Source organism: Microcaecilia unicolor, chromosome 1 (assembly GCF_901765095.1).
Source record: "Microcaecilia unicolor chromosome 1, aMicUni1.1, whole genome shotgun sequence".
NCBI lineage: Eukaryota > Metazoa > Chordata > Amphibia > Gymnophiona > Siphonopidae > Microcaecilia > Microcaecilia unicolor.
The window spans coordinates 721,714,387-721,737,330 of record NC_044031.1 but is presented as its reverse complement, the minus strand read 5'-3'; the positions used below and the strand labels follow the sequence as shown (position 1 = coordinate 721,737,330).

Sequence of the window (22,944 nt, the reverse complement as noted above, 5' to 3'; positions counted from 1 at the left end):
CTCCGCGAAGGAGCCGCGCGGGAAGAACGGCGCTTAACTTTAGCCGCTTTTTTGCCATCGCCCAAATCAAGGGCGGCCATGGCATTAACTTCTCCCAGCTCAAGGGCGGCCCAAGAAGAAGCCGTCCGAGCAGAGTGGCCGGCCAAGATGGCGGAGGCGAGCAGCGGGGGATGGGCGTTTATGGCGGGAAAAACCGCCGCACCGGAGGAAGACCCGGGACACTGACCGGCCTCCAAACAAGGGCGAATCAGATTTTAAGACCCCCGCATCCCCGCTAGAAGCGCACACGCGGTCCGGGGAGCGATTCTTCGCGCCCTCGCCCTCCGACGCCATAGGCCACATGGAGATCGATCGGGGAACCCCCTGCCCGCTATAAAAAGGTAAAAATTACCTGCTTCTCGCTCCGAGCTGTAACGACCTGGTGTCCCAGTGAGTAGCTGCAATAAACGTTTAAATAAACGTCGAAATAAACGCCCTTAAGGACGTTCAAAATTTTTTTTTTTTAACGGAGCCAGCGGGAGGGGGGAGAAAAGGAGGGACCTGGCGCCACCAGGTTTGCACTTGCTCAAGAAGAGCCCTCAACCCCAGGTACTCAACAAAACCTAAAAATTAGGCTTGGAGACCTAGCCAGAGCTGCTGCTGTGTGTGACCACCACCTGCTGAGATAGAGAACATGCTGAGGAGTTTCCGGCAGCACATGACCACATATAGGGAGGCAAAAGCTTTGCTCTCTATCTCCACCTGCTGGTAGATGGACACAACCCACCAGTCTATGGATTGATCAGCATGATGATATGGAATGTATCAGTATGAGCATGGGACTTCACCCAAAGGCTTCAACAGATTCAGCAACGGAATGTAGGCAGCAGATTCTAGAGGTCAGCCAAGGCTGGGATTTGGTACACTTTACAGAACAGGAAATTGGAGGAGCGAGAATATCCAGAGCAGAGGAGAGAATGATATTATAAGAAGAGACAGCCTCATTGACAGACTTGAATAACATAGTGGTTGACAAGAGGTTTGAAACACGGAGGACAGAATACAAGAATCAATAGCCTGAAGATTCCTAAACGTATTGGTGGAGATTGGACGGGACTGGGGGTGGGGGAGGGTGTTAGTGTGAAAATTATCACATATTGGTCAGAGAGGGGAAGAGCTGAGGCGCAGAAACTGGAGCGTGAGCAGTTGGAGAAGATAACATCAGGACACTGGCCATTCTGGTGAGTAGGGGTAGTGGAACACAGTTGAAGATTGAAAGAGGATGTTAAAGCGAGAAACTCAGAAGCATAAGAATCAGAGGGATCATTAGCATGAATGCTAAAATCCCCAAGAATGAGGGAAGGAGATGAAGGTTCAAGAAAGAAGGAAAGCCAGGAGAAAGTCGGTGAGAAAGGAAGAAAGGGACTTCTCAGGGGGGTCGATAAATGACTGCTAATCAGAGAGGTAGAGGAGTAAATAGTCGGATGGCGTGGACTTCAAAGGAAGAAATGCAGTGAGACTGAGGCTGAAATCTACAGGAGGATGACAGTAGTACCCCGACACCACCTCCGCAGCCAACCAGGCAAGGAGTATGGGAGAAAAGGTATCCTCCAGGTTATAACCACACTCTTTGACCACAAAAAAGTTGTTGAAAGTTCTTAAAAACAGTCTCAAAATCCCATTTTGCTCTTGTTCAATCATAAAGGAATTAAGCAGTATAACTCTGACTGACACTTCTGAAATCGAGTCCTCAAATATAACAAATAAATCTTTTTTTAATCCTCTCACTCCTGGCCAGCATCTTCCAGTGTTCCCCAACTGCTTTTTTATTAGGCAGATAGTATATTCACTATTTATATTATTTTATTTGTATTGCCCTGTGTTTCTTAATCAAATGGATACTTGTGGAATTATTTAAATGCATAAATAATAATTTTTAAAAAAGCGTACCACGAACAAAAATGGTAGCAACGCCTCTATAAAAATCACTGATAAAGCACTAGCTGGGGCGCTCTCTCTCCCCTTTCAGGCCGCACTTCCAAGCATACAAAGCAGAGACTGTTCCAAGAATAACAAATGGTGCAGTCTAAGTTATGAGGGACAGATTTATGCACAACATAAAGAAGGCTGGCGGTGATAAGACATATAAACGAGCAGAGGATCTTCAGTTGTGAGGATAAAACTAGAGATTACCTGGGCTATAAGATACTGCACCAGTGAACCTAGGCAGCTCGGACAGGTCTTATGATCTATATCTGATGCCATATGCTCTATTTCGATGCAGTGCAGTCCCTCCAGGATGTCCGGGGAACGGGGAATTCAAGTAGTTCTGTTTGTTTTTTTTTGTATTCACATCAAAAGGATTACAAGGAAAGAAACAAAGCTTTAACTGAGTTTTATAGTAATCTCATTCAACCTTTTTTGGCTGTAGAAACACAACATACGGTAGAAGGCCAATCTTGTCAAAACAAGATATCAAAATGCAAAGAACCCCCCCCCCCCTGCAAATAAAATAGCTGCTAAAAGTGAGGATAATTAGACCCGCTAAAGTAATTGCATAGCTGTTTTAACTGTCTCCACATTGATGGTATCGGCACAGTCTGCTACATGAGGAGTTCTGAATGGCTGAAATGGTCATGGATGATCCACTCTCAAGAAAGGCGGTGCAGAAGGTATTTTTGGCATTTAATACCTCTGGTGAGAGAGTCTGCCAACTCCAAAAAAAAGTCAGTCATGGACAAGATGACATGCTGGCACATTTTATGTCCTTTTGGCTGGTTTGGCTGTTAACTGTTTCTCTCTCTCCAGTTCTTTATCTCGTTGCTGCTCTCGCTCCAAGTCCTCCTTCTGTCTTTTCTGCTGTAACTTGAGCGCTCTTTTCTACAGCAAAATGCAGCAATAAAAAAGAAATTATATTTGAATAAACCTTATGTCAGGTATACAAATGCTTAAACATTTCAAATTTACAGCCAATCAGCCGATGGTTTCAATATTTTGGTAACTCTTATGCAACCTCTACAGAATAACTGTGGGGCCTATACAAGATGCACACTCAAACCCAATTTGTTGCCAATTAACCTCGATATTTGATTGTCAGCACTCTATTAGTACTAATTGGCTTCTTAGCCATATCACAGGACGGTGTGCAATTCTGCATGTGAAAATCTGCACACCGTTCATAGAATCCAGCAATTTGTGTGTGAAACACTGATTTACACACACAAGTGGGTTCTTATAAAATACTGACCAGCTTAAAAGAATGGTCTATGACATGGCAGCATCGCACGTGAATTTTGCATCTTTATTAAACATTTGATATCCTGCCCATCAAATCAACTGAGTAGTTTACAATGTCACATTAAGGGCCTTCAATTACCCCGATATTGACTGGGTAAATGTAACATCAGGGCACGCTAGGGAGGTAAAATTCCTTGATGAAATCAAGGACAGCTTTATGGAGCAGCTAGTACAAGAGCCGATGACAGAAGGAAAAATTCTAGACCTAGTCCTTAGTGGAGCACATGATCTGGTGCGGGGGGGGCTGCTTGGTAACAGTGATCATAATATGATTGGATTTGATATTAGCTTTGAAGTATACATAGGGAATCAAATATGTTAGCGTTTAACTTTAAAAAAAAGGAGACGAACTGTGTGAAAAAAAAAAAAAAACTTAGAGGAGCAGCTGCGAGGGTCAAAGATTTACATCAGGCGTGGATGCTGTTCAAAAACACCATCCTGGAAGCCCAGGCCAAATATATTCCGCTTATTAGAATACAAAAGGAGGACAGAAGACCAAATGACAGCCGGCATGGTTAAAAAGTGAGGTGAAGGAAGCTATTAGAGCTAAAAGAAAATCCTTCAGAAAATGGAAGAAGGAACTGACTGAAAATAAGAAATAGCATAAGGAATGTCAAGTCAAATGCAAAGCGCTGATAAGGAAGGCTAAGAGGGACTTCGAAAAAAGATTGCGTTGGAGGCAAAAACACACAGTAAAATTTTTTATAGGTATATTAAAAGCAGGAAGCCGGCAAAAGAATCGGTTGGACCACTAGATGACCAAGGAGTAAAAGAGGCAATCAGGGAAGACAAAGCCATAGCGGAGAGATTAAATGAATTCTTTGCTTCGGTCTTCACCGAGGAAGATTTGGGTGGGATACCGGTGCCAGAAATGGTATTCGAAGCTGATGAGTCGGAGAAACTTAATGAATTCTCTGTAAACCTGGAGGATGTAATGGGGCAGTTCTACAAACTGAAGAGTAGCAAATCTCCTGGACCAGATGGTATTCATCCCAGAGTACTGATAGAACTGAAAAATGAGCTTGCGGAGCTATTGTTAGTAATATATAATTTATCCTTAAAATCGAGCGTGGTACCGGAAGATTGGAGGGTGGCCAATGTAACGCCGATTTTTTAAAAAGTTTCCAGAGGAGATCCAGGAAATTAAACACCGGTGAGTCTGACGTCGGTGCCGGGCAAAATGGTAGAGACTATTATTAAGAACAAAATTACAGAGCATATTCAAAAGCATGGATGTGGAGGAGTGGCCTAGTGGTTAGGGTGGTGGACTTTGGGCCTGAGGAACTGAGTTCGATTCTCACTTCAGGCACAGGCAGCTCCTTGTGACTCTGGGCAAGTCACTTAACCCTCCATTGCCCCATGTAAGCCGCATTGAGCCTGCCATGAGTGGGAAAGTGCGGGGTACAAATGTAACAAAACAAAAAAAAAAAGTCAACGTGGATTTAGTGAAAGGAAATCTTGCCTCACCAATCTACTACATTTCTTTGAAGGGGTGAACAAACATGTGGATAAAGGTGAGCCAGTTGATATTGTGTATCTGGATTTTCAGAAGGCGTTTGACAAAGTACCTCATGAAAGACTCCAAGGAAATTGGAGAGTCATGGGATAGGAGGTAGTGTTCTATTGTGGATTAAAAACTGGTTAAAAGATAGAAAACAGAGAGTAGGGTTAAATGGTCAGTATTCTCAATGGAGAAGGGTAGATAGTGGGGTTCCCCAGGGGTCTGTGCTGGGACCGCTGCTTTTTAACATATTTATAAATGACCTAGAGATGGGAGTAACTAGTGAGGTAATTAAATATGCTGATGACACCAAGTTATTCAAAGTCGTTAAATCACGGGAGGATTCTGAAAAATTACAAGAGGACCTTATGAGACTGGGCGTCTAAATGGCAGATGACGTTTAATGTGAGCAAGTGCAAAGTGATGCATGTGGGAAAGATGAACCCGAACTATAGGTACGTCATACAAGATTCCACGTTAGGAGTCACGGACCAAGAAAGGGATCTAGGTTTAGTCGTTGATGATACGTTGAAACCTGCTCAGTGTGCTGCTGCAGCTAAGAAAGCAAATAGAATGTTAGGTATTATTAGGAAAGGAATGGAAAACAAAAATGAGGATGTTATAATGCCTTTGTATCGCTCCATGGTGCGACCGCACCTCGAATATTGTGTTCAATTCTGGTCGCCGCATCTCAAAAAAAGATATAGTGGAATTAGAAAAGGTGCAGAGAAGGGCGATGAAAATGATAAAGGGGATGGGACGACTTCTCTATGGGGAAAGGCTAAAGCGGCTAGGGCTCTTCAGCTTGGAGAAAAAGCAGCTGAGGGGAGATATGTTAGAGGTCTATAAAATAATGAGTGGAGTTGAACGGGTAGATGTGAAGCGTCTGTTTACACTTTCCAAAAATACTAGGACTAGGGGGCATGCGATGAAGCTACAATGTAGTAAATTTAAAACTAATCTGAGAAAATGTTTCTTCACTCAACGTGTAATTAAACTCTGGAATTCATTGCCAGAGAATGTGGTAAAAGCGGTTAGCTTAGCAGAGTTTTAAAAAGGTTTGGACGTCTTCCTAAAGGAAAAGTCCATAGACCATTATTAAATGGACTTGGGGAAAATCCACTATTTCTGGGATAAGCAGTATAAAATGTTTTGTACTTTTTTGGGATCTTGCCAGGATGCTGGGCTTGATGGACCTTTGGTCTTTCCCAGTATGGTAATACTTATGTACTTATGTAGGTAGCGTGCGCGCTAACCGTATAGGCGCCTATAGAGATATTGTAGACGCATACACTGTTAACGCACGTACATAGTTAACGCGCGTTAAAGATGCTAACGTGCCTATAGCGCAGCTTAGTAAACAGGGCCCTAAAAATGATAGCTAGGAAGAGAGAAATTAATATAAAAAGTGACATGAAACATACTGGGCTGGCATGCGCGTGAAGGGGTGTATTCTGGGCAGAGTGCACATGTAGATTATAAAGTATGCTAACCCACCTGCCTATCTACACAATCCACGTACTACTATTAATCATAATTTCTATAGCACTACTAGATGTACGCAGCACTGTACACTAAATTCAAGTGAGACAGTCCCTGCTCAACAGAGCTTATAATCTAATTATTCCCATCTTAAGTAAAACAGACATGGGTACTGAACAAGTGAATAGGAGTTAGGCGTTAAAAAGCAGTCTCAAAAAGGTGAGATTTTAGCCTAGATTTGAATACAGTCATAGGTGGAGCTTGATGTACTGACTTGGGAAGTCTACTGCAGGCACTTCTTCCCTTTGCTTCCTTTCCCCTAACTGCAGTCTATCTGCTTAAGTATTGTATATCTCTTCCCTTATGCCCTCTTCTGTCATTGTAATTGTTTTTCTTTAGTTCATTGTAAGCTGCTTTGGGGCTGCTTTACGTGGCAAAAGGCGGGGTATAAATGTTCTAAAATAAATAAAGAAATAAAAGGAACAGAGTCTAGAGTTGGCAGTGGAGGAAAAAAGTACAGATAATTGAGATTTACATGATGAGCGAAGTTCCCAGGGATGAGTATAGGGAGAGATACGAGTGGAGAGGTACCGAGGAGCTGCAGAGTGAATGCACTAAGTCCATATGAGGAGTTTGAACTGTATGTGGAAATGGATAGGGAGCCAATGAAGTGACTTGAGGAGAGGGCTAATGAGAGTGTAGCGACACTGGCAAAAAATAAATCATGCAGCAGAATTTTGAACAGATTAAAGGGGAGAGAGATGGTTTAGTGGGAGACCTGTAAGAAGCAAGTTGCAGTAATCGAAGCATGAGGTGATGAGAGTGTGGATGAGGGTTTTTTTTTTAATAGAAATTTATACCAGCCTGCTGTTTATGCCAGTACTTTATAAAAAGACACACTGGCCAAGCAGCAGTTATAAACTTCTTTACCATGAACAGATTTACAGTATTTCTTCATTAAAATAAAAGGGTTTCCTAATCAGTCACCTTACTTGCTAACTCTTCTTACTCTCTTACCAATCTATATGTTCCACCTTTGCTTATACATTACGCTATCAATTAAAATGTTCTATTATGTATTGTCATTGTAAGTAGTATACTATGCCATACTTTATTTGAATATTTTTACTGCTGTAATTGCCTATTGCTCATGTTTGATCTATTCTTACTGTACACCGCCTTGAGTAATTCCTTCAAAAAGGTGGTAAATAAATCGTAATAAATAAATAATATTCCTCCTCTTTTTATTTTTCTAATGTTTTCCCCTTGATGTGGGCTGTGTATTTGCTTTTTTTTATTTTTTATTCTTTTTTTTTTTAAGCTGAAATAAGTGCAACGTGTTGCTAGTTTCTTATTTTGATTGCTGTATATTTCCTATTTTGTGATTTGGAAATGTAAAATTTCAAAACTCAAAATAAACAAAAATAAATACGAAGCAGACACCACTTACCTTTAACTTGGATGTCTTTTCATGCAGCATCAGCATCTCTTTCCTAATATTCACTAGCTTGTTGTGATAACACTTCGCTTCGGAAAACTACAAAAGAAAAATTGCTTGTTCCAACATAGGAAACAAAAAACCTTCAAAAGTGCCCCGGATCTATTTTTCCTGTATTCCCATGCAAAATCTCCTCTGCACACATTACCCTCAAATGTCCCACACCACCTAAACTATAGAAAGGACCTATCCCTGACCAAGACTCAGATGCACAAAGGTCCCGGTAAAGAATCGCTCTTTATCTCCACCTTGGTAAAAATTACTGATTTGGAAATACAGAGGGATTCACAAAGCGAATCACATGCAAATGAGCTGGTTGCTGCTTTGCAAACCAGCTCATTTGCATGCGAAAGGGAGGAAGCCAGTCGTCCACTTGAGAATGCAGAACAGCCAACTGCTAAGCATGGCTGCTCTGCACATGCTACAGATGGCTTTCATACACGCAGACAAGCTGTGTGTGTGAAAGCAGTAGAGGTAGCCTTTAAAAAAATTTTGCAAGCACAAGCCTCGTCTTGCAACCACGGTCTGGCAGATGAGGGATCCACCATAAGGACAGAACAGGGCTACCTAAACTACTCACTGTTGGGATTCCCTTCAATTGAGTTGTTCATCTCCATGCAGTAGCGGATGCTGGTGGTTTGGCTCATCTCCGCCCAAAAGCTGCGGTCTTGTCTGCTGTAGTGAGGACTTTACAAGAGATGGTGAAAAGATGATAGGTAGGGGAGGGGGGAATCACAGCTCAAAGGGAGTCCGTGTCCAGCAGAGATCACGAAGCACGGAGGAGGATGGGCTCCGAGGCACAAACCTCTGCAAAAAAAACCCTTAAATGTCTTCCCTCCCCCCTTACTGTGACATCAATAATGTTTAGGTGGAGTTCACTGGATGCAGCCACATCTTCTGTGGTTCTTGGGGAAAATCCGAGCAGTCAAGTCCATAGTGTGGCAGGGGCAGCGGTGGGAGATCAAGAACATTTCCCCAGCAGGATGTCTGCAGCTCTGACAACTCTCCTCAGCCAGCCACCAGGGAGTACCGGCAGCTCTTGACCACCCATTAAATTTTCCACAGTAAAAGGTAGGAGCTGCTTCTGTGCATCGCTAGGAAAACGGCTGTGCATCCCTTTGCGTGCAAATTTGTATAGTAATTAGCTAATTATAATAACTTTGTATTCCACTTTCATTAGCTGCTACAGTGACATGAAAAGAGCTCAGAGAACCCTTTTGTACATGTCTCGCCTGCTAATCTGGCTAGAACAAGTGTAAAAACCACGTTACTGGCTCATTAGGTTTTGTGCATCTGGACCCAAGTCCCTTGGCACCCCAAAAATGAAAGACCCCAAATTATAATGGGGGGGGGGGGGAACGGTAGGAGAGAAGATACAAAAACCAGCCATCAGTACAAATTCACAAGACCCCTCCAGATAGAACAAAGGATAAATACACACACACACACACACACAATAATACCAAATACTAGCTGTAAAAATACTAGTGCTAGATGCTATACCACAGAGGTGCTAAGTATTAGTTACTCTTTCAATTTATAAGTTACACAAATCTTCAGTACATACAGTGAAAATGACAACTCTCACTCCAACAAATATGCAACCCTCACCCCACAACACCTAGAGAACTGCTCAACTTTCAGCACAGACAGGATATTCACAGTCCAAGAATACCTGTCTGGTGGTATCCTGCTGCACTAGGATAAAGACATCAAATTCAAAAACTGCAAGTAAAAGAAAGAAAAGTTTGTGCCTGCTCACACAGAACACTAGGGAATGAGATAGTGCTCATCTCAGAGGAAGAAAAACCCTGCATTCCACTTATGATAAAAATGAACGCCATTTTACAAGCAACCAGGTTTATAACTGGCTTTTGACTGGAAGGTTGGAGTTGGTATCTCTCTCCACGGTGGTAATTAAACTCTGGAATTCGTTGCCGGAGAACATGGTGAAGGCGGTTAGCTTGGCAGAGTTCAAAAAGGGGTTAGACGGTTTCCTAAAGGACAAGTCCATAAACCACTACTAAATGGACTTGGGAAAAATCCACAATTCCAGGAATAACATGTATAGAATGTTAGTACGTTTGGGAAGCTTGCCAGGTGCCCTTGGCCTGGATTGGCCGCTGTCATGGATAGGATGCTGGGCTCGATGGACCCTTGGTCTTTTCCCAGTGTGGCATTACTTATATGTACTTATGAGCAAGGGAGTATTTCGACAAGAAGCACTTCTTGACACTCTCAGCTGACATCTCCTAGAGATGAAGCCAGGGAAAGCTTTTTATTTATCTCTAGTTTTACTACCTCTGGTCGCCATTTCAGTTTCTGAAGTACTTGTACACTGACAATACTTCGATTTGCGCCTGCCCCCACTTGGAGCACAATATTCTGAAAACGTTTTAGCACAAGCATCTGGTATGTCTGCATGTTGATTATTTACATAGAATCTGGCTCCAAGCCACTCCTATAAAGGTAACAGATAACCCATGCTGCCTATCCTGTCTGCCAATCCCACCAATAACTAAGCTTTACAGTCCCTTCCTCTCCCTCAGAGACCTTCTGTGTTTGTACCATGCTTTCTTGAATTCAGACACTGGCCTTATCTCCATCTCCACCGCTGGAGGCTACTCCATGAATCCACCACCCTTTCCCTAAAGAAATATTTCCTTAGATTACTCCCAAGTCAACTCCATTTCATTCTAATCTTATCACCCTTACAAAAGATACTGGTCTTACCGCACAGGTGCAAAAATATTTAGAAAAACTGGGCACTAGCCTAAACGCTTTAGACATCAGGGACATGTTTTGCATGGCTGGGTTCGATTCCCACTGCAGCTCCCTGTGACTCTGGGCAAGTCACTTAACCCTCCGTTGCCCCAGGTACAAAATAAGTGCCTGTATATAATATGTAAACCGCTTTGACTGTAACCACAGGAAGGTGGCATATCAAATCCCATCCCCTTTCCACCTTTTTTTTTGGTGTGTATGCGTGTGTCACCATTTCTGGGAAAAGTTGACTATGTAGCAGATCCAAACTATTGAGAATGACCGATTTTCATGTCATGGGTCCATAAGCAGTCTGTAAAAGTTACATGTCTGAACTTCTCTTTTATTTTTTTAACATAAAAGGATGGGGTTTGGACTCGTATATTACTAATTGTTGGCCCAAACAGGATTCATTAAAACCTCATTTTTTGTTTCTGGTGAGTTTGGTCACCTTTTCCTAGAGATGGTCCCATATATTTGTATGCACTTATTTTGCTTCTCCTCCACTCCACATTCGACTCTTTGCCTCCTTCCTTTCAGACTCTCTGTATCAGCAACAACAGCTCTCCTTGGGAGGCACTTGCATGAAGTTTTAGGCATCCGTGCATTTTTCTGGTCCTCTTTTACGGGCTTCTTGCTTAAAACATACAAGTTCAAAGCAGAGGAATGTAGTTATCCAAGTATATTTCAAGTTTGATATACCGCCCACAGGAATGACCCCCTGAGCGGTTTACAAATCATAATAAAATAACAATTTAAGAAGAGAATGACAAAAATTAAAGAAAAGAATAAAAGCAAAAGTTAGAACAAAAGAACCACAACACACTCAAATATCTTAACTCAACCAGCAATAAGTACCCCGATCCCAATCAACAAGCAAGCGAAGGCAAGGCAGAAATCGTATTCAGGCCTGAAAAGTGCCTGGAATAAATAGGCCTTAACCTGAAATGATTCCTCAAGCTATAAACACAATGGGAGGACATTCCAAAGGGATGGCCCAACCACACTAAACATCCTGGTGTATACAGAGTCAAAGTCATACTGCCGAAAAGATGGAACTACCAGACATCATTGTGAGCCTGACCAGGCATATAGCGGGTCAAGTTAGCAAGATAAGAGGGGCAACCAGTATGATAGCTTTTAAAAGGCAAACAGAGTTTTGTAGCGCACTCTATACGGAACGGGGAGTGACAATCAAATTTGCCACAATTGGACAGGAGCCAAATACCCATATTTTGGACTATTTATCTAACAAATGAAATCCCTGTCAATGCTAATCTGTCATCTATTTGCAACAGAATGAACGGACTTACCAAGGCATTGATATCCAGGATGGAATTACACTCCTTAAATTTAGATATTTCTTGTTCCAGAGTTTCCAATAACACCAGCTGGTTCTGCCTATTCAAAAGCCACAAAACCAAGACATTACATATATAGAATTAAGCAAGTCAAACCCTACAGAATAATTCCTTGTAACCATGATAAATCTAGGGGGTAATTTTATAACAGGATGCTTAAGTAGCAAAGGCAAATAGGTGCAAAACATTTATTTAAAATATTTTGTTATCCACTATCTCCCAGATTCTGTATAGTGCGCCTAGAGATCTGCGCAGAAATCAGCATGGATTCTATAACAATGTGTACAATTTAATGAGCTTAACAAGGTAATCAGTGCTGATAACAGCACTTAAGCAATAATAAGCACTAATTGGCACAGATTAGAATTTAGGCACACAACTCACTAAGCATTCTGTAACGATGTGCATCTAACTTCTAACACGCACAGGCAAAAAGGGGCATGGTTATGGGTGTTCTGAAATTTAGGCGCCTAGTTATAGAATATGGTCCAGTGTGCCTAAATCTATGCACTGGGACTTACGCCACATATTTGCTGGTGTAAATGGATGCGCGTAGATTTAGGCGGTGAAATACCAACTAAGCGTATTCTATAATCGGCGCCTAAATCTAGGCACCGATTATAGAATACGCTTAGCGCAGATTTCTTTGGCATCAAATAGAGAATCTTCCCCTATATCTGAAGACCTAGAGTACTGGCTCTCAACCAGTGTGTCAGGACACACTTGTGCCACTGAAAGCTGAGAGGCAAGTCCTTGCTTTCCTTAACAACAACGTGTGCCTGCAGGCTGGGGAGAGCGGAGAGCCAGGTAGTTGAAATCTAGAAAACTGGTCCTTATTTCTGCTTCTCTATTACCCACAATGATCACTGCTGCCACCAGCCCATAATAGAAATGTTGCAAGTCTGCTGTTCCCCATCCAGCAGTCACACGTAGCTCAGAAGCCGGACAAAGTTGTTGAGGTATATGCGCTTTTCTGATAAGTACGCTTAGGCTCATACTCAATCAAACTCAAATCTGGAAGTTCTTGAAAAGTAGACTGTCTACTGCTGTACAAGTCACTGTTTGATGTGTGTTCATTAACTACGATTAAATACTTCTTTAGCATTTTTAGCGCATGCTGTGTATGGGTGTCTACACGGTTAGCACACATTAATTTTTAGGCTGAGTTAAAAACGCTGGCGCACATTTGTAAGAGACTCCCTATGTGCTTTGAAAATATGCCTCCACGTATATCAAGGACCCTCATTCATTCATTTATTTTATTTATGATACACTTGAGCTAGGTGCTTGAACATTCATCTATCAACTCTCATATCTGGTAATGAGCTGTGTCTATATAAATGTTGTTATGAACTGCAAGAATAGCTGTTAAAGCCAAATATCATTCCTAAAATATTCTGGGCAAAATATATTACTTCAGCAGACTCCAATTTACGGCTTGAAGGACAACTGATCAGGTAGATATAACCAATACTGAACTATTCTGTCTTCCTGTGACCACTGTAACAAGCTGAAAATGTTCTATGCATACGTCAGTTCCTGCAGTGCCAGCTTTGAGTGCTGAAGATCAGGTAAATAGTGCAAAATCAATCCTTTGGTTAACTGCTCCACAGCTTTCCGACTGACAGGTGGAAAGTCTTCTCCAAGACCCTCGTCAGCAGCTGCATCACTGGAATCTAGGCAAGAGACGACAGATGCCAGAGCTCACTTACTGATACACTTAACTCACAAGGTTGGTAAACCTCAAATGACAGAAATGATATGTTATTAACATTAAAAAAAATCAATTGGTTAATTGAGCATTAAATTAAGAAGGCTTCAAGGGGTAAGTGAACATCCCCAAAGGAAGTTACTGCTCTTATAAAAAGGAAACTATTTAACCAACACAAAAGGGGAAACATTTCTAAAGTAAATAAAAAGAGTTGCGAGAAATTAGCAAAAATGTAAAGCAAATTACACGTTCTCAGTAATAATGTTAAAGCAGAAACTGGCATGATGTTTCACTCATGTGGGGGACCCAGTTCCTGATAATAATTAATAAACCAAATATTGGGACCTCTTTACTAAGCTGCTGTAGGGCTACTGTGCAGCAAAACAGCACTACCATGGGGAACACTCATGGTAGTTTTGTGTTTGCCGTGAGGCATTTCCCATGCCAGAAAATATTTTTCTGTTTTCTAGCGAAGGGCCAGTGTACGGCAATGCCTGGTGGTAATCACCCATTGCCACGTACTGTCCAATTACCACCAGGTTAGTGCATGAGCCCTTACCATCTACTAAATAGGTGGAGGTAAGGGCTCAGGCAGTAAATGGCTGCACGCTAATTTTAATATTAGCGAACAGCCATTTAATACCCCATTGAAAAAAGGGCTTTTTCCTGCTGTGATAAAAAAGTGGCTTAGCGCATGGCACTTTCACATGCCAAAACTAGTGCAGGCCACTTTTTACCACGGTTTAGTAAAAGGGGCCCATTGAACAGAACACTTAAGGAATAATCTGAAAAGTCTAATACAGACATTTCAAGTTATTCTTATATTCAGCAGGACTATATATACAATTTTATCCTCGGGGGGGGGGGGGGGGAAGGGTGTGAAGTCACATCATTGGTTGCTACCCCGAAGCTACGCAGTTGCCGGACATACTCAGTGCCGGCATCCACACAGCTAAGCGAACAAAGTTAGGACCAGTATTATGCAGTCCTATTTGATCGCTTAGCTATGCTGGTGACGGCACTAAATATTGCCATTACCTAAATGGCTGTTGGCTCATCCCCAACTCCGCCCTCTGAACATCTCTCTACCGGTTAGTGGCAATATTCAGCACGGCCCAGTTAAATGCCATTGAATATATTGATATACAGCTGATGCTATTCAGAATGCTCTATGTAGATCATTATGGGCCAAATTCTATAAAGTTGTGCGACCATATTTCCGACTAGCATGCAAATTATAGAATAGTGCCAGTTGCACGCCTAACTTGTTATATTAGGCACCAATAGTCCTTACATACGATAGCCCTTAAGTGGCTTTAATTGGTGCCAATTGGCACTAATTTGGTGCTAGTCTATAAATTAGCGCCTAAATTCTATAGGGCGGGCACAGGGGTGGGTCTTGTACTTGCAGGCATAAGTTAGAGATTAGTACCACTTAGGCGTGACCATTTACACCAGCCTTTGACCTAAAGTCAGGCGCACTCATGCCAACTTCCATTCTATTCTAAGGCAGCAATTTCTTGCACAATTGCTGTTACAGAATTGGTATCATAGCACCCATATTTTTTCATGTCTAATTTTTGGTGCACTTTCTTGAATCTATTTGTACGTGTATAATGCCATTTAATAAATCAAAAAAGCACTTAGGGGCACTTTTACTAAGCTGTGGTAAAAAGTGGCCCTAATGCAGGGGAAAGACCCGTATCAGGGAGCACCAAGGTTATTTTTACTACAGCCATAATAATGGCCTTCATGTATTTTTTGTATTCATCGCCATGCGTTGCTGCCATTAGCGCGTGGCCATTACACTCATTTTGTAGATGGTAAGCACTCATGCGCTCTCCGTGCGCTAACCAGACAGCGTGCAGTAATGTAGCTGCGCTGATTAGAGCCAAACACCCGCTCAGAAAAAATGTAAAGTTGTTTTTTTTTTTTTTTTTTAACGTGACGTTAACACACACACATTTGGCAGTAATCATAGGAGGCCTGAATACGTCCCACTGTGATATGTTAAGCTGCCTTAGGTGTGCGGTAGTCCTAAAACAGCTTGATAAAAGGGCCCTTTAGACATTTTGAATTTCAGGCTCATCTATATTTATTTTCTACAGACACATGCACCCTCAGATAACAAAGAAAGAGACAAACCACTCTCATATTATCTAAACTGCACATATCCTGTACTTCTGGCTGTAAATAACGTGAATTTGATTTACTAAAGGATAGCATTAATTATCTCCCACAACGGCACAGAAGAGATTTCATAATTAGCATCTCACCAGGGAAAATACACAGAAAAGCTGGTATCCTGCTGTGGAATCAATTAAACTGTTGGCACTCTGCTGAATATAGCTGCTCCCTCTCCTCTGAATTGGGCACCAATCCTGTACTGCACATTAACCGAATATGAGAGAGAGCCAGGCAATCAAAACTCCCACCAACGTGAAGGCAGTCGAGCAGTACAGCAGTACCTTCTTACTGTTGTGTTCTGTATGGTTTTAATGAGTTTTTCCATGTATTTTTCATCTCTTCCCCTCAGTCATTTCTGCCACCGATTACCCTCCTCAAATTATATGCCTGAATTTACACCAATCTGCTTAATTTCTTTGAAGGCGTGAATAAACGTGGATAAAGGTGAGCCAGCTGATGTAGTGTTATCTAGATTTTCAGAAAGCTTTTGAAAAAGTTCTGCAATATCCTTCTGTGGATTAGGAATTGGTTACTGGACAGAAAACAGAGGGTAGGATTAAATGGCCATTTTTCTCAATGGAGGAGGGTGAATAGCGCAGTGCAAGAAGGATCTGTACTGGGACTGGTGCTATTTAACATATTTATAAATGATCTGGAAATCGGAACGATAAGCGAGGTGATTAAATTTGCAGATGATACAAAACTATTCAAACTTATCAAAACACATGCGGATTGTGAAAAATTGCAGGAAGACCTTAGGAAACTGGAAGACAGGGCATCCAAATGGCAGATGACATTTATTGTGGACAAATGCAAAGTGATGCACATTGGGAAGAATAATCCGAATCATAGTTACCTGATACTATGGTCCACTTTAGGAGTCAGCACTCAAGAAAATGATCTAAGTGTCAATGTAGAGAACACGCTGAAATCTTTTGTCCAGTGTTGGCGGTGGCCAAAAAAGCAAACAGGATGCTGGGAAACAGTAGCGTAGTCAGACAGCCAATTTAGGTCGAGTCTGAGACCAATGTGGGTGTACCAAAAATTTCATGTCTGCTGCCACCGCACCCCCACCCCAAGCAAAACCCAAACTTAACATCCGCCCCCCCCTTCCTCCCAAAGTAAATAATATACCTGTGCTGGCAGGGATCCCCAAGCCCCGCCAGCCGAAGACCTCCTTCCTGCCAAATGAGCTTCTTGTGTGGCCGCCAACACTGTCCCCGAACCGTTGCTGCAAGACACCGGCCTCCGCCTATGCTCAATTTTGTGCATGCGCACGGTGGAGGGGCTTGCAGCAGCTTGGGGACAGTGCTGGCGGCCGCCCAAGAAGTAAGCTTGTTTGAAGGGAAGAAAGTTTTTGGCTGGCGGGGCTAGGGGATCCCTGCCAGCCACATTAAGGGAGATGACATTTTGGGTGGTGGAAGTATTAGAAAAGGAATGCAAAATAATACCAAGAACACTATAATGCCTCTGTCTCACTCACCTCACTTTGAGTACTGTATTCAATTTTGGCTGCCGTCTCTCAAAAAAGATATGGTAGAATTAGAAAAGGTTAAAAAAAGAGTGACTAAAATGATAAACGGGATGGAACTGCTCCCATATGAGGAAAGGATAAAAATGTTAGGGCTCTTCAGCTTGGAAAAATGACTGAGGGGGGGGGGGGGGCTATGATTGAGGTCTATAAAATTCTAAGTGGTGTAGAACAGGTAAAAGTGAATCAATTTTTCACTCTTTCAAAAAGTGCAGAGCAGGGGAACCTCTATGAAATTACATGGAAATACTTTTAAAACAAATAGGAGGAAATATTTTTTCAATCAAAGAATAGTTAAGCTCTGGAACTCAGTACTGAAGGATGTGGTAACAGTGGTTAGCGTATCTAGGTTTAAAAAAGGTTTGGACAACTTCCCGGAGGAAAAGTCCATAGTCTGTTATTGAGATGGACCTGAGGGAAGCCATTGCTTGCCCTGGGGTTGGTAGTATGGAATGGTGCTACTATGTGGGTTTCTACAAGGTACTTGTGACCTTGATTGGCCACTGTTGGAAACAGAATACTGGGCTAGATGGACCACTGATCTGACCCAGTATGGCTCTTATGTTCTTAATGATTCATGACAACGTCACCAGAACGACGAATAGAAAACAGGCTTTCTTCATGATTTGCTATCAGGGATCTACTGTGCTATATTGATAGATTTTATCATATATGATGGGAGGAATAAGACAGTATGTACATCTAATGGAGCAGAGTTCCGCTGGGTGGTTGGCAAGGGTTTTCACGATAAAGACAGTGGTCTTCTCTCCCTCCTTAAGCCAAAACTCAGCACCTTTGTGGGATCCTGTGCAACGCAGCACTAAGAAACCCTTTTATTCAAGTGTGGTAAATTTCTGCACTTAACACCTGTTAATTATTGCTGTTAAAGCACAGTAAGTGCAAAGGCTTTACATTAACTGTTGGGGGTGACCAGCATGACCTCTGTAGTTACTGCACAGAAATTTTCTTTACCCTGCTACTGAAAAGAATCATAATGCCTTCTCTTCAGGGGGCAGTAAGTGCACTAACTGGACAACGGACAGTGTGAAGTAAGTACCATTTACTAACTACAATGTGCTCTCTATACCCATTCTCCACTCATATTTCACCCAGCTTCCCAGCTTCCCTAACAGTACACGCTGCAATGCCAGCCCAGTAAGTTACTGCAATGTACTAACAGGGCAAACTAATATTGCACATCAACTCCTGGACTCTATATATGGCGACTAAAGTTGCACTCAGCCAATTTGTACGTGCAACTTAGTTGTTTAAACAAGCCAATCGGTGCCGATAATTGGCCAATAACAAGCAATTATCAGCACTAACTAGAATTTACAAGTGCAATTTCTTAACTGTATTCTGTAAAGCGGTACACATAAATTTGAATGTGTGGATCCCAAAAGGAGGTGTGGGAGGGGCATGGGCGGATTGTGGCATTCCTAAAAATCATGCAGTTATAGAATATGCCTGATCTGCACCTAAGTTAGGTATGGGCATTTACACCAGGTTTTATTTGGCGTAAATGGTTGTGCTTAAATTTTAGTTGCAGGAACAGGTGCTACGCATATTCTATAAACTGCACCTAAATTAAGGCAAGGTTTACAGAATAGTGCTATGTGCATTTTTTTTAGCACGATATATAGAATCTGGTCTAAACTGCTTAATGCACTTTAGCACAAAGGTCCTTAAGTGTTGTATATGATAATTTATAGGTGGGCAATATATCATGTTTTCCTGCCTTTTAATCTCGCTGCAGTGTTTTGCTTTTTTTTTTTTTAATATAAGCTGTTTTTTCTTGCCTGTGTGCTGTTATTTTTTATTCTATTGTGTTAAAAAAACACATTCCTTCAGTATGCCTGGTTAAATGCAGACTGCAAAACAAAAAAACAAAAGCCTTAGAATATAATTCAAAGTACTTGCTCAGGGTAAGCGGCAGTGGCGTAGCCACAGGTGGGCCTGGGTGGGACTCAGGCCCACCCAAAATTGTGACATTCTTGCTGTGGCTGGTGGGAATCCCCAAACCTTGCCAGCTGAAGATTTTCTCTCCTTGGGCAGCCAGAACTCTTCCAAATGTCAGCCAGTAGCACTTGCCTTGAGCCGACGCCGAGACGGCCCTTCTGCACATGCTCAGTTTTCGCACGTGCAAAAGCACTGAGCATGCATGACCTGCCAGCAGCAGCATCAGTTTGAGGCAAGTGCTGCCAGCTGCCGTTTGGAAGAGTGCTGACTGCTCGAGATGGAGGAGGAAATCTTCAGCTGGCAGGGTTTGGGGATCCCCGCCAGCTCAAGTATTTAATATTTGGGGTTTATGGGCAGGGAGGGTGGAGAAAGGAACAAACCGGAGGGAGGCTGGGGGGGGGGGGATGAATTCCATGTCCACCCACCTTGGGGTCAAGCCCACCCAAAATTGGTCATCTAGCTATGGCCCTGGTCAGAAATTCTGAAAACTATTTGGGTACCTGGAGCAGCAGCAGTGAGACACAATGGGAGTAATTCAGTTTAGTATATCAAAAGATAGTGCCCAGCATTTTGCACACATTTTGATGCCCAAGTGATATTAGGGCACCCAGATACTATTATAAAATAACACACAAGTCAGTATTTACATGCCATTTGGGTGTGAGCATTTGTGCCTGGTATATGCAGGTGTAAATCCACAAACATTATTATTACACTTTTGCACATAACCGGTAATATTCTATAAATTAAGCACATAAATGTGGGACCTGACCATGCCCTTGCTCATATAAACATTCCTTGCAAATATGCACTATGCACCTTGCGCCCACAATTTACAGAATAGTGCTCAGCACACACGCATGAATGTTACATCCATGCACTTTAACTGCTAGTACTCTGTGACCTTAGCATGCAAATGGCGCTTACATTTAGGCACTAAGATTACAGAAAGAGGGGAATGGTCTCTGTGCCAGCCTGCCTACCACGCCTGCACATCAAAAATAATTGCTACTGAGCAGTAAGTTTGCTATCACAGAAGCAAAACAATAACAATTTTTGTCTTAACAATTCTAATGTTGAAAGATCCAACTGGTTCTTTTCAAAACCTTCATCTCTTTTTTAACCCCCTCTCTCCCCCGTCCTATGAGAGATTAAAGCGTCACTAGAAGTTAAAAAAAAAATGAAAACCAAACATGAGTGAGATCCTAGTGGCTAGTGCAGCGGACTCTGATCCTGGGGAACTGGGCTCGATTCCCACTACAGCTCCTTGTGACTCTGGGCAAGTCATTTAACCCTCCACTGCATACAGCCTCTCGCCCCCTACCTGCTGCATCTTCTTCTGCTCGCATCGGCGCAGCTCCCGCTTGCAACGAGTCCACGGTACCTACGTTAGTCTCCATGGGCCCTGCCCTTTACGAACCGCAAGCGGAACCGAGCCGTACCCCCTGGATAGTTCTTCCTCCCTCCTTCCACAAGAGAGACTCGCAGATTCCGGAAGAGCAGCCTCTCCCGAAACAACACCATGAAAGTACTACAATGAGGTTTAAAACCCTCCTTGGCAGCTTTGACACCGTACACAGACCACTTCCGGGCTTCAAGTGAAAGTCTGACTGGTTACCACGCAGTCACCGAACGCTCCTATGTGATTGGCTAACTCTCATCCATCACCCCCAGCAAAAGATCGCAAAAAGGCTCTTTGGCCCCCTCTAGTGGTCTTACTCTTTTCACGAAAAGTTGGCGTTCCGTCCCTCACAACGGGAGGTCTGAGAATAAACCTGTTTGTGGTCTCGCCCATTGACAGTTGTTTTCGAAAATGACCTCGAGGCTGTGCCACAAACTTTTCCTCTCCCACAATCCAGCATATTACTGTTCCCCCTCTCTTACCTCATTGAGGAGTGGCCTAGTGGTTAGGGTGGTGGACTTTGGTCCTGACCAGGGGCGTATCTGAGGTTCGGCGGTGGGGGGGCATGGGCTAGAGTGAGGGGGCACATTATAGCCCCCCTACCGCCGTCAACCCCCCCCACACCACCGTCAACCCCCCCTACACCACCGTCAACCCCCCCTACCGCCGTTAACACTCCCTCCCTCACCCGCCTACCGCCGTCACCTACCCCGAGGTCCGCTTCCTCCGGCTTTTTAAAATATTGCTTCAGCTGGCGGGGGACCCAACCCCCCACCAGCCCAGCCGCGATCTTTAACTTTTTCATCCTCGTCGTGCAGCGCGCTGTGAAAGCTGCATGCATCTTTAGATCCAGTTGGATGGAGTCTGACGTCGCAGCACGTTGTAACGTCAACGTGCTGCGACATCAGACAGACTCCATCCAACTAGATCTAAAGATGCATGCAGCTTTCACAGCGCACTGCACGACGAGGATGAAAAAGTTAAAGATCGCGGCTGGGCTGGCGGGGGGTTGGGGTCCCCCGCCAGCTGAAGCAATATTTTAAAAAGCCGGAGGAAGCGGACCTCGGGGTAGGTGACGGCGGTAGGCGAGGGAGGGAGGGTTAACGGCGGTAGGGTGGTCCGGGGCAAAATCTGCGGGGGCCCAGGCCCCTGTGGCCCCACGCAGATACGCCCCTGGTCCTGACGAACTGAGTTTAATTCCCGCTTTAGGCACAGGCCCCATGTAAGCTGCATTGAGCCTGCCATGAGTGGGAAAGCACGGGGTACAAACAGGGGTGTGCTGGTAAATTTTTAACAACAGGCTCTTTCTCCGGACGTAGCCAGCTCTGCAGTTGGAAGGGCCAGGGGTGGCCGGGGGGGGGGGGGGGGGGGGGTTGTGAGCAAAACTTGCCTCCCTTTCCTACCTCCCTTCGTGCGGGCATGCTAGGCATACCTTTGCTGGCAGCCAATAAATGGACTGCCACCACTCCCAACATCTTGCTCTGAGCAGCATGCTGGAACTTCTTTCACATGCTCGAGAAGTCCCAGCCTGCTGCTCAGAGCTGGAAACAAAGAGTGGGGAGCAGCAGCAGTCTATTTACTTGGCTGGCAGGGCTCAGCATCCCCACCAGCAAAGTAAAAGAGAATTCAGAAGGGGGCCCAAGCCCACATTTTGGGAGCCAGTTGTTAAAGTAGCCATGGAGGGCCCTATTTAACAACCGGCTCCCAAAATTCTTAAAAACTTAACAACCGGCTTTCGCGAGCCTGTGAGAGCCTGCTCCAGCACACCACTGGGTACAAATGTAACAAAAAAAAAAAAAAGTGTCCAGCATCTTCTTGTCACCCCCCTCGTGGATCAGCTATCACCCCCTATTGTCTCATTCCCCAACCCCCAGTAGTCCAGCATCACAAAGTATCCCCTTACTCTTACCCATCTTTTACCACTGTGTTGAGGTGCGGGAACAAACAGGCAGCCAGAGAAGCATGGGGGGGCCTCAACACATGCACACACTGAAGGCTGCCATATGGCTGCCCACTCCATAACAAGAGGGAGTGGGCAGGGACACAGCAGATCTTCAACACCTGTGTGTGTTGTGGCCTTGCCTTTACATGTTCTTTAGCTTCCCTTTGCCTGATTATCCCCACTGATCTGCCACAGGTTCATAATAATGCAGTCACTCCTGCTAAGTGTGTAATCTTTACTCCTAGTGGTCACTGCTTTGCATGTGACCTCTTCTTCCCTTTCAGAGAAGCCCAGGTCTTTCCTGGCCCTGTTGTCATTTCCTGGTTCTGTC

The 22,944-nt window shown here is 43.5% G+C and overlaps 1 protein-coding gene across 2 annotated transcripts; it reads right to left on the bottom strand.

Annotated features, from left to right (window-relative positions):
* Nucleotides 1-2,257: 2,257 nt before the first annotated feature.
* LOC115459798 (biogenesis of lysosome-related organelles complex 1 subunit 6-like) lies at nt 2,258-22,640 on the bottom strand. Of its 2 annotated transcripts, none has more exons than XM_030189579.1 (5): nt 22,581-22,640; nt 13,413-13,557; nt 11,834-11,921; nt 7,710-7,796; nt 2,258-2,859 (listed from the first exon to the last, which is right to left on the bottom strand). In XM_030189579.1, exons 1-5 carry the CDS (start codon nt 22,582-22,584, stop codon nt 2,740-2,742), a joined length of 444 nt encoding a protein of 147 aa, XP_030045439.1. In that variant the 5' UTR covers nt 22,585-22,640; the 3' UTR covers nt 2,258-2,739. The 2 variants fall into 2 exon arrangements, with proteins under 2 accessions (XP_030045439.1, XP_030045438.1); XM_030189578.1 differs by lacking the exon at nt 22,581-22,640 and adding an exon at nt 20,594-20,867 and having other exon boundaries at nt 2,261-2,859.
* Between the last annotated feature and the right edge of the window lie 304 nt (nt 22,641-22,944).

Excerpts from the sequence above, each read along its gene's own strand:
- LOC115459798 (XM_030189578.1), bottom strand. The coding sequence starts at position 20,669 with ATGGAGACTAACGTAGGTACCGTGGACTCGTTGCAAGCGGGAGCTGCG. Across the intron at positions 13,558-20,593 it reads AGCAGAAGAAGATGCAGCAG|ATTCCAGTGATGCAGCTGCT; the intron begins GTAGGGGGCGAG and ends TCTCTTGCCTAG. Across the intron at positions 2,860-7,709 it reads AAAAGACATCCAAGTTAAAG|AAAAGAGCGCTCAAGTTACA; the intron begins GTAAGTGGTGTC and ends ATTTTGCTGTAG.